The sequence below is a fragment of the Salmo salar genome, chromosome 11 (assembly GCF_965601325.2).
Source record: "Salmo salar chromosome 11, fSalSal1, whole genome shotgun sequence".
Taxonomy (NCBI): Eukaryota; Metazoa; Chordata; class Actinopteri; order Salmoniformes; family Salmonidae; genus Salmo; species Salmo salar.
The window spans coordinates 102,031,480-102,045,115 of NC_138301.1; the positions used below are offsets into that span (position 1 = coordinate 102,031,480).

At 46.0% G+C, this 13,636-nt stretch overlaps 1 protein-coding gene across 4 annotated transcripts in view; it reads left to right on the forward strand.

The window, feature by feature from the left end:
- LOC106563215 (protein unc-13 homolog B) overlaps positions 1-13,636 on the forward strand; it is a 126,003-nt gene that overhangs the window by 36,681 nt on the left and 75,686 nt on the right. For 3 of the 4 annotated variants that reach the window (XM_045690006.2, XM_082958197.1, XM_082958196.1), the window contains exons 3-5: positions 6,409-6,508; positions 12,799-12,916; positions 13,149-13,272. In XM_045690006.2, coding sequence (XP_045545962.1) covers positions 6,409-6,508; positions 12,799-12,916; positions 13,149-13,272 — 342 coding nt within the window. Of the gene's footprint in view, positions 1-6,408; positions 6,509-12,798; positions 12,917-13,148; positions 13,273-13,636 lie in introns of those variants that run through there. The other variant, XM_082958198.1, reaches the window with a different exon arrangement.

Here is a 13,636-nt window from a genome sequence, read left to right on the forward strand (position 1 = left end):
GCACCTGGTAACCCAGGTACTTTGTCTCCTGTTTCACCCACTCACACTTCAGGAGGTTAAGCGTGAGTCCTGCATCATGGATCTTCCCTAGGACTCTGCTAAGATGCTGTATGTGCACCTCCCAGGAGTGGCTGTGCAGTAATCGTCACAGTCCTGGAGGACCTTGTCCATCAGCCTCTGGAAAGTCTCAGGGGCCCCAATCGGCATGAACAGGCCCATCGGCATCTGGAAAGCAGTGTAGGCCTTGGATTCTTTGTCCAGGGACACTTGCCAGTACCCTTTGCAGAGATCCAATGTGGTGATGTAATGAGCTCTACCTATTCTCTCCAGTAAGTCGTCAATGCGGGGCATGGGGTAGGCATCAAACTGGGAGATGGCATTCACCTTATGGAAGTCCATGCTGACGCGCAAAGAGCCATCCTTCTTTGGGACAATGACAATAGGGCTGCTCCATTCACTTAATGATGGCTGGACAATATCCATCTCTATCATAGTGTGGACCTCTTCCTTGAGGGCTACCACCAGCCTCTCAGGCACACGGTAAGTATGCTGGCGGACAGGGTTCAGGCCAGGCTTCAAATGGATGACGTGTTCCAGGACTTTGGTTCTTCCTGGCCTCTGACCGAAGAGGGCCGTATACTTGCCAAACAGCTGCTTCAGCTCATCTCACTTGTCTTCTTCTAGGTGAGCCAGTATGACTTCTGCTCATTCTTTCCATGCCTCTGTGACCCCATCCGACTCGTCCTCTTCTTCTACTCTGCGGACCAGAAAGGACTTTCTCTTCCCAGGCCTTGAGGAGGTTCACATGGTAGGTTTGCTTCTTCTTACCCTTGTCCGGGTGCAGCACCTCATAGGTCACCGGGCCCATCTTCCTCCCGATTAGGTACGGCCACTGCGCAATAAGCTTGCTGGTAGACGAGGGAAGGAGGAACAGGACTTTCTGTCCTGACTCAAACTCTCTGTGGCGAGCGTGCTGGTCATACCCTCTCTTCTGGACCTTCTGGGCTTGCTGAAGGTTTGCCCTAGCTTCCTCTCGGTACCGCTCCAGCCTGTCTCGCATCTGGAAGACGTACTGGACAATCCCCTGTCTTGAGGTGGCTACTGGGGAACCTTCCCAGCCCTTCTTCAGCAGGTCCAGTGGTCCCTGCACTGGCCACCCATAGAGGAGCTTGAATGGCGAGAAACCTGTCGATGCCTGAGGCACCTCCCTGTAAGCAGAAAGGGTAACCACTTATCCCAGTATTTACCAGTGTTGGCCACAAACTTCCTCAGCATGTTCTTGAGTGTTTGATTGAACCTCTCTACGAGCCCATCTGTTTGGGGATGGTAGGGGGTGGTCCCCAAGCCTTTACTGCCCAGCTGTCGGTGGAGTTGAACCATCAGTCGCGAGGTGAAGTTTGTCCCTTGGTCCGTCAGGATTTCTTCTGGGATTCCTACACGAGAGAAGAGCTGAACAAGAGCACTGATTATTTTTGGAGTGGTTATGGAACGGTGTGGGAAGGCTTCTGGGAACCGGGTGGCATAGTCACAGATCACCAATATATACTTGTAACCTACGCTACTCTTCTCCAAGGGTCCAACAATGTCCATTGCAATTCTCTTGAATGGGGTAGATAACTGGCAGTGAACATAGAAGAGCCTGGTCAGACCTATGGACAGCGCTGGTTTTCTGGCACGTGGCGCATGTTTTGCAGTATGTTTGTACATCAGTATACATGGAGGGCCAAAAGAAATGGCAGCCTAGACTGAGATAGGTCTTATGTTGCCCTAGATGACCTGCCCATGGAACTGTATGTGCAAGGTTGAGAACAAGTGGTCTACAGGTAGCAGGAAGTTGGTGGTGCCATCTATCTGCCTCTGACCCAAGGTAGAGCATGTGGTTGTCTACCGTGTAAATCCCCCCACAGGAGGATTGACTGTCCCCAGCGAAGGCCTTGTCAAATAAACCTTTCAAGGTTGCGTCAGACTTCTGCAGTGTAGCAAAAGTTTGTGGAACATCCCATTGCACCTCTAACCCAGACACATCAGCAACAGGTATAGGGGCTCCCACATACTTCTGCAGACGCCGCTGGCGGCGTGACTTTCTGGGCCCTTTGGTTCCCCCCTCGCACAGACTATCACAGAAGTCAGGCAGAGGTTGTAAACCAGCTATGGCCTGGGCACGAGTGACAACTGAGCATGACACATTAATGCACGTAAAGGGGGCCCACCACGACCTGCAGCACCCGCTCCAAGGAGTCTCAGAGACAAGGGACATCAGAGACGCCAGAGATGGAGGTAACTCTGGGAGGTATGTGTCTCTGAGGAGGGAGGTAAGGGATCATGCAGTTTGCTCTGATGGGAGGGGTCTGACCTGTTTTTACTGCCGACAGCAGGGGCACAAAGCTTCCGCTACGTAAATCCAAGCTCTCAGGTTCCTGTTATGTGCCCAGAGAGGGGGATGGTGTTCAGAATAGACAGACTGGGGAAGGGTCAGGCTTGGTACCTGTAAAAGTGAATGGTAAAAGTCTTACTGCAATGATTGACACTGGCAGTTCCCTGTCGTTGATCAGAAAAGGTAATGTACCTGTTAATGACATTGATTACGGTCACCAGACACTGATCCAATGTGTCCATGGTGACCAGTCACAGCAGCCCACAGCTGAGCTCACAGTTGAGATTCAGGGTCAGAAATACCTCCTCAAAGTTGGGGTAATGGAGAAGCTACCTTTTGAGATGATTTTGGGGAGGGAAGTGCCTGTACTCTCTGATCTGTTGGGAAGTGTGGGGGGGGGTCAGCTAAATGAGCAGTCAGTTTGCCAGTCTGATGTTAAGGTACTACAGTGCAAGCTTGGCCGCCATAAGCCCGTCCTTGGGCTCATGCTCTCGGACCCGGTTTGAATGTCGCGTGGTAGAACTTGTAGAAGTTGCTCGAGGATGATGACCTCACCGATTTTTGTCCTGTGTCTTCTCTGGTCGAACCCATCGTCGGTAGAGACCCTTGAGGCGGTGGTACGTCTCTGTCGGCAACTCACCCGATGGCGTCGATGCAGCTCTGAAGCGTTGACGGTAGGTCTCCAGGGAGATGTCGAACTTCACCAGCAGCGCTTCCTTCAAGCCCTGTAGACATTGGACAGCCTCTCATCCATTGCTGTGTAAGCCTCTAAGGCCTTGCCCGTGAGCAATGGGACAAGCCTGCAGGCCCACTCTACCTCCGGCCACTGCCATGTCTTGGCCATGCGCTCAAGCCTCAGCAAGTAGTTTAATGTCCTCCCCCTGTTGGTATGAGGGCATCTTTGGCTCCTTCCTCAGGAATGCTGGAAGATGGACGTTAACACTGCTGGACTGGTCTCCTGGGGCTGGCCTTATCACTGCTTGGGGATCCTGCTGTGGAGTGGAAGTCCCTGCTGCGTTGAGCCTTTGTCGTCCTGGTGTTGGAAGACCCAATCTTGGGCTCTCACTGACGAGTTCCTCTTGGTGAGGAGCTGTGAGGATAGATTGGCGTAGGCCCCGGAACTCCTGCTTGAGGTCTTCGTCCCTCCTCTCAAGGCAGGTGAAAAGTTGCTGGAAAAGGGCTACCGTGGTTGGGTGTGGTTCTGGTCCCCCAATTGCTCCTTCAGTCAGCTGGTCTTTTATGGCTGTATCTGCTGGTTCAACCGGTAGCTCAAACGATTCTGGTTGTGTTTGACCCCTTGGTCAGGCTCCTAGTTTCTCATACTTAACCTGTAATGGCTAGGGGGCAGTATTTTCACGGCCGGATAAAAAACATACCCGATTTAATCTGATTATTACTCCTGCCTAGAAACTAGAATATGCATATAATTATTAGCTTTGGATAGAAAACACTCCAAAGTTTCTAAAACTGTTTGAATGGTGTCTGTGAGTATAACAGAACTCATATGGCAGGCCAAAACCTGAGAAGATTCCATGCAGGAAGTGCCCTGTCTGACAATTTCTTGCCCTTCTTGATTATCTCTATCCATTACAGGGGATCTCTGCTGTTACGTGACACTGCCTACGGCTCCCATGGGCTCTCAGAAGGCGGCAAAAAGCTGAATCGTGGCTTTGCAGGCTCTGGCTGAAAAAAAGTAGCGCGTTTGGATAGTGGCTGGTTACAGTACTGTGAGACTCAGGCTCGTGCCCGAGTCGACCCCGTGCTTTATTTTCTTTCGTCTGTTTACCTAAACGCAGATTCCCGGTTGGAATATTATCGCTTTTTTACGAGAAAAATGGCATAAAAACTGATTTTAAACAGCGGTTGACATGCTTCGAAGTACGGTAATGGAATATTTAGAAATCTTTTGTCACTAAATGCGCCATGCTCGTGACCCTTATTTACACTTCGGATAGTGTCTTGAACGCACGAACAAAACGCCGTTATTTGGATATAACAATGGAATATTTTGAACCAAACCAACATTTGTTATTGAAGTAGCAGTCCTGGGAGTGCATTCTGACGAAGAACACCAAAGGTAATCAAACTTTTCTAATAGTAAATCGGAGTTTGGTCAGGGCTAAACTTGGTGGGTGTCTAAATAGCTAGCCGTGATGGCTGGGCTATCTACTCAGAATATTGTAAAATGTGCTTTCACCGAAAAGCTATTTTAAAATCGGACACCTCGATTGCACAAAGGAGTTCTGTATCTATAATTCTTAAAATAATTGTTGTGTTTTTTGTGAACGTTTATCGTGAGTAATTTAGTAAATTCACCGGAGGTTTGCGGGGGTTATGCTAGTTCTGAACGTCACATGCTAATGTAAAAAGCTGGTTTTTGATATAAATATGAACTTGATTGAACAAAACATGCATGTATTGTATAACATAATGTCCTAGGTGTGTCATCTGATGAAGATCATCAAAGGTTAGTGCTGCATTTAGCTGTGGTTTTGTTTTTTGTGACATTATATGCTAGCTTGAAAAATGGGTGTTTAAAATCTGACACAGTGGTTGCATTAATCTCTCTGGGACATCTGGGACGGTAGCGTCCCACCCGCGGTACACACAATCAACAGCCAGTGAAATAGCAGGGCGGCAAATTAAAAACCACAAAAATCTCATAATTCAAATTTCTCAAACATACAAGTATTATACACCATTTTAAAGATAAGATTCTCCTTAATCCAACCACAGTGTCCGACTTCAAAAAGGCTTTACGGCGAAAGCATAGCTTTAGATGTTAGGACAGCGCCGGGACAAGAAAAACCACACAGCCATTTTCCAAGCAAGGAGAGGCGTCACAAAAACCAGAAATGCAGCTACAATTAATCACTAACCTTTGATGATCTTCATCAGATGACACTCCCAGGACTCAATGTTACAAAATACATGTATGTTTTGCTTGATAAAGTTCATATTTATATCCATAAACCCCATTTTACATTGGCGCGTGATGTTCAGAAAATGTATTCCCACCAAAATTTCCGGTGAAGGAGCACATCAATTTACAAAAATACTCATCATAAACATTGATAAAATTTACAACAGTTATTGAAAGAATTATAGATACACTTCTCCTTAAGGCCCCTCATACAACTAGGTTCCGGGGTTTTAACTGGTCATGATCAGGAGAAAGATGTTGGCCCCACCTCTTTGTGAACTGTGGTGCCACATCTGCCCCTACAATAAATATGAAATGATTTGCCACTACCTCCTTCACAGTGATGACTTTTAAATATGTTTATAAATCAAGGTCTTTTAACATTGGTCTTTAAATTGATGGTATGAGAGATGACGGAGACCTTTTCTGCTGTAGAAGCTGGTCTCTTCTGTCTCTGCATCACGTAGTCCTACTGTACTGGCCTATGTCTCAGTGTCAGAGGTGAAATTTTGATCATGCCCAGAGCTATATTAGGGTGGCTGCTCTGCAGTGAGTGAATCACATCAGCCAGGAGAGACGATGGATGGCTAGGCTATATCTGCTGCCTGCCTGGCTATGTGGCACTCCTCTGTGGTGAGATTACCAGGGTCAGTGAATTGGTCTGGGTGCAGGGCGGTGGGGGGAATGGATGGGGAAACTGACTTATCTGCTTTCACTCTCACCTACGTCGCCGACTGTCCTTCAGTCACACAAAGCCAAAGTGAAGCAGTTGGCCAATCTAGCATTACTGTTACTATCCCATCATTGCAACGTCTGCCACTACAATTGTCTGTCTTACCTGTACACAGAAGCTATCCATCTGGCAAATCATTTGATGTTGTGCAGATTACTGCTGATGTCCTATAAAGACAAAGTAATATGGAGACTTGGTCTCCTACGTGTACGCAGTAATCTACTCTTTTTTTGCTTTCAACATGACAATCTATCTTTGTAATGTGGTGAGCATAAGTACTGTTAGTACGAATATTATATATCAGTACCTCTTCCCACCATTACTTCATGTCATTATATGCAGGCTTTTCACCTCTTTTCCCTCCTTTCTGTGTTGCAGGTAAGTTCAATAGCTATGTGACGCTGAAGGTGCAGAATGTCAAGAGCACCTCCATTACCGTGCGAGGCGACCAGCCATGCTGGGAGCAGGACTTCATGTTGTAAGTGACCAGTAACCACACACTTCTTAGACCTCTCTATTCCTGTCCTATGCACTCAGTCTTTGTTTTATTTGGATCCCCAAATAATTTTGCAGCAGCTTCTCTTCCTGACGTCCACAAAACACGACAAGTAACGGAACACTGATACACTGACCGACAGTACAGTCACACACATTTTTAATACGAAGTGATAGGCCACACAAGCTCACAGAACAGGATTGCTGAAGTGTATAATGCATAAAATTTGTCTGTCCTCGGTTGCAACACTCACTACCGAGTTCCAAACTGCCGCTGGAAGCAACGTCAGCACAAGAACTGTTCGTCGGGAGCTTCCTGAAATGGGTTTCCATGGCCGAGCAGCCGCACACAAGCCTATGATCACCATGCGCAATGCCAAGTGTCAGCTGGAGTGGTGTAAAGCTTGCCAGCATTGGACTGGAGCAGTGGAAATGTGTACTCTGGAGTGATGAATCATGCTTAACCATCTGGCAGTCCGATGGATGAATCTGGGTTTGTCGGATGCCGGGAGAATGCTTCCTGCCCCAATGCATAGTGCCAGCTTTTTAAAGTTTAGTGGAGGAGGAATAATGGTCTGGGGCTGATTTTCATGGTTCGGGCCAGGCCCCTTAGTTCCAGTGAAGGGAAATCTTAACGCTACAGCATACAATGACATTCTAGACGATTCTGTGCTTCAAACTTTGTGGCGACAGTTTGGGGAAGGCCTTTTCCTGTTTCAGCATGACAAAGCCCTGGTGCATAAAGCCAAGTCCACACAGAAATGTTTTTTCAAGATCGGTGTGGAAGAACTTGACTGGGCTGTACAGAGCCCTGACCTCAATCCCATCGAACACCTTTGGGATGAATTGGAACGCCGACTGCGAACCAGGCCTAATCGCCCAACATCAGTGCCCGACCTCACTAATGCTCTTGTGGCTGAATGGAAGCAAGTCCCCGCAGCAATGTTCCAACATCTAGTGGAGAGCCTTCCCAGAAGAGTGGAGGCTGTTATAGCAGCAAAGCGGGGACCAACTCCATATTATTGCCCATATTTTTGGAATGAGATGTTCAACAAGCAGGTGTCCACATACTTTTGGTCATGTAGTGTATGTCGTATAAGCCACAACATACTTGCTGTGTGTGGCGGATAGAATACCAGTAGTCTGTCTGGAGGCTCTGTAAGTGTCAAGTGTCACATTTTCATACAGTGTCAACATAGAATCAGGTAACATCAGGTTTGTTTTGTTTCAATGATGATCAGAGAGGAACGATGAAGGGAGGGTCTATGGCTCTGAGCTCAACAGACTTATTGTAACAGTACAGTATATCCTCCATGCTCAGCCACTAACACCTTTATTTGATTAAGGCTGATTGTCTTTTGGAATTATGCAGCAGACGCAACCACCTGAGTACTCTTCCACTCAGACAGGTGAGAGCAGGGCAGCTAGTCTGCCTCTGATGCTAATGCTATGTAGCTACAGTTCAGGTTTATGATTTTCAGACAGTAATACGTGAGAGCAGGCCACAGTCGGGGATTTCCAGGAATGTTTTTTTCCCCCCGTTGTGGCCTGCCAGGTGGGTTGTTTCGGGAAAGTTAGCTTACCTGTTCTCACAGCTATTCACTTCCTCATGGTTACTCATCTAATTTCCTCTTTTCAGTGTTCCGTATGTAGGCTGTGCTGTTTTTAGCTCTAGGCTTACTCCTGTGTGTGCACGTCTGTGTATGCAATTCTTATATTTTTCCACATCTGTCTCAAGGATGTTTCTGAGTGTATATGCTTGGTTCTGTAGTACTGTTCATGAAACCCAATGTGTTAGCACCTGTTACTCCTGTATTTAAATCATGTTTATGTGAAATGTCAAACTAGAAGTCCTATACCAATGAACAGGACACTGTGTGATCCAGCTGAGGTAATCGGTTGAAGCGCTAGGACATGGCATTGGCATGGCAACATTTGTATCTATTGATGTTTACTGTTAACTTGAAACTGGCTCTGCTGGATTTCTTCTCCAATGACGTGTTTCCTTGCCAGAAAGCTGTAGCCTGTTGGTTCTGTGGGTCAACCTTTTAATGTAACAGATTCACATAATTGATATTGATTGCATACTATGTAATTGACTCACAGAGTACTTAAGTGGATGGATGTACCTTTCTCCTCTTAATGAGATAGCAGATTGCCAAATGGTATTTTGGTTTGTCAGGCCAGGCTTCTTTATATGCTAGCCAGAGGGCCTTGGAGACTAGAGTCCAGTCCAGACTACAATTTCCTTGTGAGATAATGGCCATCCCCACCAAGAGACCGGCTCAGGCCACCAGGGCTGACAGAAAACGGGAATGTAGCGAAAGCTATGGATCCATATATACACCGTACACCCCAGCTCACCTTATTTCTAGGGCTGTTTCCATAGCGCCTGTGCTATGCTGCTCAGTCATTATAGACAGGATATTGTTCTTTAGGGATACAAATACAACTCTGAGGGTGTTTTGTGTCCACTGCTAGAGCTTAGCCTATGTAATGTTTAAGAACCTACATGGGATTGTCTAATTGAACCGATGGCTTATGTTTACACTGACTGTGATGGTGTTGTCTTTGATTGTGTTGTCTCTCACTGTTTCCGCGACAGGGTGCTCCAGGAAGTGACATAGAGGAGAGCCTTAATGTTTCTGTGCTTTAATTTATTTATTGTTCACCTTTATTTATTAACCAGGTAGGCCAGTTGAGAACAAGTTCTCATTTACAACTGCGACATGGCCAAGATAAAGCAAAGCAGTGCGACACAAACAACACAGAGTTACACATGGAATAAACAAACGTACAGTCAATAACACAATAGAAAAATGTATATACAGTGTGTGCAAATGTAGTAAGATTAGGGAGGAAAGGCAATACATAGGCTATGGTGGCAAAATAATTACAATTTAGCAATTAACATGAGTGATAGATGTGCAGAAGATGAATGTGCAAGTAGAGATACTTGGGTACAAAAGAGCAAAAAAATAAATGACAACATGGTGATGAGGTAGTTGGGTGGGCTATTTACAGACGGGCTGTGTACAGGTGCAATGATCGGTAAGCTGCTCTGACAGCTGACGTTTAAAGTTAGTGAGGGAGATATGACTCCAGCTTCAGTGATTTTTGCGATTCGTTCCAATCATTGGCAGCAGAGAACTGGAAGGAAAGGCTGCCAAAGGAGGTGTTGGCTTTGGGGATGACAAGTGAAATATACCTGCTGGAGCGCGTGCTACGGGTGGCTGCTGCTATGGTGACCAGTGAGCTGAGATAAGGCGGAGCTTTACCTAGCATAGACTTATAGATGACCTGGAGCCAGTGGGTTTGGCAACGAATGTGAAGCGAGGGCCAGCCAACGAGAGCATTCAGGTCGCAGTGGTGGGTAGTACATGGGGTTTTGGTGTCAAAATGGATGGCACTGTGATAGACTACATCCAATTTGCTGAGTAGAGTGTTGGAGGCTATTTTGTAAATGACATGGCCGAAGTCAAGGATCGGTAGAATAGTCCGTTTTACGAGGGTATGTTAGGCAGCATGAGTGAAGGCTGCTTTGTTGCGAAATAGGAAGCCGAATCTATATTTCATTTTGTATTGGAGATGCTTAATGTGAGTCTGGAAGTAGAGTTTACAGTCTAACCAAACACCTATGTATTTGTAGTTGTCCACATATTCTAAGTCAGAACCGTCCAGACTAGTGATGCTAGATGGGCGGGCGGGTGCGGGCAGCGATCGGTTGAAGAGCATGCATTTAGTTTTACTTGCATTTAAGAGCAGCTGGAAGCCACTGAAGGAGTGTTGTATGGTATTGAAGCTCGTCTGGAGGGTTGTTAACACAGTGTTCAAAGAAGGGCCAGAAGAATACAGAATGGTGTCATCTGCATAGAGATGGATCAGAGAATCACCAGCAGCAAGAGCGACGTCATTGATGTATACAGAGAAGAGAGTCGGCCCAAGAATTGAACCCTGTGGCACCACCATAGAGACTGCCAGAGGTCCGGACAACCGGCCCTCCGATTTGACACACTTAACTCTTATCTGAGAAGTAGTTGGTGAACCAGGCGAGGCAGTCATTTGAGAAACCAAGGCTGTTGAGTCTGTCGATAAGAATGCGGTGATTGACAGAGTCGAAAGCCTTGGCCAGGTCGGTGAAGACGGCTGCACAGTATTGTCTTTTATCGATGGTGGTTATGATATCGTTTAGGACCTTGAGCGTGGCTGAGGTGCACCCATGACCCGCTCGGAAACCAGATTGCATAGCGGAGAAGGTACAGTTGGTTTCGAAATGGTCGGTGATCTGTTTGTTAACTTGCATTCGAAGACTTTAGAAAGGCAGGGTAGGATCGATATAGATCTGTAACAGTTTGGGTCTAGAGTTTCTCCCCCTTTTGAAGAGGGGGTGACCGTGGCAGTTTTCCAATCTTTAGGGATCTCAAACGATACGAGAGGTTGAATAGGCTAGTAATAGGGGTTGCAACAATTGCGGCGGATAATTTTAGGAAGAGAGGTTCCAGATTGTCTAACCCAGCTGATTTGTAGGGGTCCAGATTTTGCAGCTCTTTCAGAACATCAGCTATCGGTATTTGGGTGAAGGAGAAATGGAGGAGGCTTGGGCAAGATGCTTTGGGGGTGCAGTGCTGTTGACCGGGGTAAGGGTAGCCAGGTGGAAAGCGTGGCCAGCCGTAGAAAAATGGTTGAATGAAGCCTCAAAACAGTCATCTGGTTGCCATGGAGACAATCAGTTAGGCATTACTCCATCCTATCCCTGCTTTTGGAGTGTCTTTTAGAAGGTAATGGGAAAAATAATAAATGCAGTAGAATACATGGTGTCTTCTGTGTAGTGCTTATTTTCCAGCGTTGTTTTCCAAAGCCTGTTTGTGTCTCTGTGCTGCAGGAGCCTGTTAATTCCCATCTCACTCCACAAACAATGGGAAGCTCAAATGGAACATTAGTTAGTTAATCAATCAATCAAATGCATTTATAAAACCCTTTTTACATCAGCCAATGTCACAAAGTGCTGTACAGAAACCCAGCCTAAAACTCCTAACAGCAAGCAAAGCAGATGTAGAAGCACGGTGGCTAGGAAAACTCCCTAGAAAGGTCGGAACCTAGGAAGAAACCGAGGGAGGAACCAAGCTCTGGGGGGTGGCCAGTCCTCTTCTGGCTGTGCCGGATGGAGATTAGATGTTCAAACGTTCATAGATGACCAGCAGGGTCAGATAATAATAAGCACAGTGGTTGTAGAGGGTGCAACAGGTCAGCACCTCAGGAGAAAATGTCAGTTGGCTTTTCATAGCCGATCATTCAGAGTTAGAGACAGCAGGTGCGGTAGAGAGGGAGAGAGAGTCCAAAAAAGCAGGTCTGGGACAAGGTTGCTCAATACATAGTGAATGAAACCATTCTACATTTATTAGACAATCACTGTGTCGCTTTCTTTCTACTGATCTGTCTCTCTATTAATGGATTTCTGAATGCTGTTTTCACGGGGGAGTGGGTCTATGGGTTCTTTAATTTGTGTTTCTATGGTGCGGAACGATAGAGAGAGCTCAAAGTGAAGTCAGTGTGTGATTTATCAAAAAGAGTCTTGGTTTAATATTTTTAAATAAATGTTAAAAATTGTCTACTCATTCTTTTAATATTTTTTTTATAAAAGTACTATAAGCAGTTTATACAAGTACATGTTTGCAATCACTGTGGCCACGTAAGAGCCGAAGAGATGTGAAGGTGATTGGTCTGCTCATTACAGTAATAGTGTTGTCTTCATTTGGTACATTGCCTTTAGTGTTAGTGGTTTAGAATATTTTAGTTTGCACCTGGGCTCACTCTTACTGCCACCTTTACTGAGGGCAGTGCACTTTTGATAAGTATCTCTTCTCTCATCTTTCTTTTGAAGTGCCGCAAATGAGATGAAGAAATTATGAGCAATGGTCGCTTTCAAGTGAGATGCTCTTTTATTGTCAGCAAGCTGTATTTGCATCCTTTTCAATGGCAAATTAAGGATGGAAGCCGTCACGACATCTGACGTGATGCATAGGCCTAATCAAAGACCAAGGGATCAGTGAACAGCCAGACAGCGCTTAACCCTACTTTCTGTTGTCATAATTATTTCAATTTCATGGAGGTGACTCAATACATAGTGAATGAAACCATTATACATTTGTTAGACAATCACTGTGTCGCTGTCTTTTCTACTGATCTGTCGCTCTATTAAACTGTGAGTCTGTATTGAATGAGAGTGGATTATGACCCCCTCTCCTTTATTGCCTCTCTCTCCTGTTTCTCCAGTGAGATCAACTGTTTGGACCTGGGCCTCATTGTGGAGGTGTGGAACAAAGGCCTTATCTGGGACACCATGCTGGGGACTGCCTGGATCCCCCTCAAGAGCATCCGCCAGTCAGAGGAGGTGAGAGGGGCAGATGATACACTCATACAATGTTACACACCACCAACACAACTGGCCAAAACATTTAGAGTACACACATCCAGCTCCGATGTTGAAAACCAACGTTACAACACACAGTTCAAATTTGATATACAACATGTACAGAGTAGTTTGGGCACTGGTTCACTTCCCAGTTAGTTTCATCTGGTCTCTCTGTGTATGACCTCTGACCTAGCCCTTTCTCATCCCTCAGGAGGGCTCAGGGGACTGGACCTTCCTGGATGCTGAGGTTCTGATGAAGGCTGACGAGATCTACGGCACCAAGAACCAAACACACCACCAGGTTCTTCTGGACTCGCGCTTTGAGCTGCCCTTCGGTAATATTGATCACAATGTTTCTGTTGGGCACTTAGCTTCCCATAGGATATCTATTTTATATCATATGTTATCTCTTTAAATGTTTTTGTTCATTCTGTACTGTATACCAGGGTCCATTGTCCATCAAACTGTCTACAGTTACAGTAGCTACAGTTGGTATGATGTTGAAATGTTATAGGTCTGTTTTTGTAGATGGAACATGTATAGGGCACAGTACAGTAATCATTATACAGTAGTAGCCTTCTCCAGTGACCTGTGCTTTAACATATACGCCACCACACCTGATATTGATTGGTTGAAATCCCAGCAGGTTGCGTAGCAAGCCTTTTGGATGCAGCCGCTCTCATCTCTTCACTGAGAGAG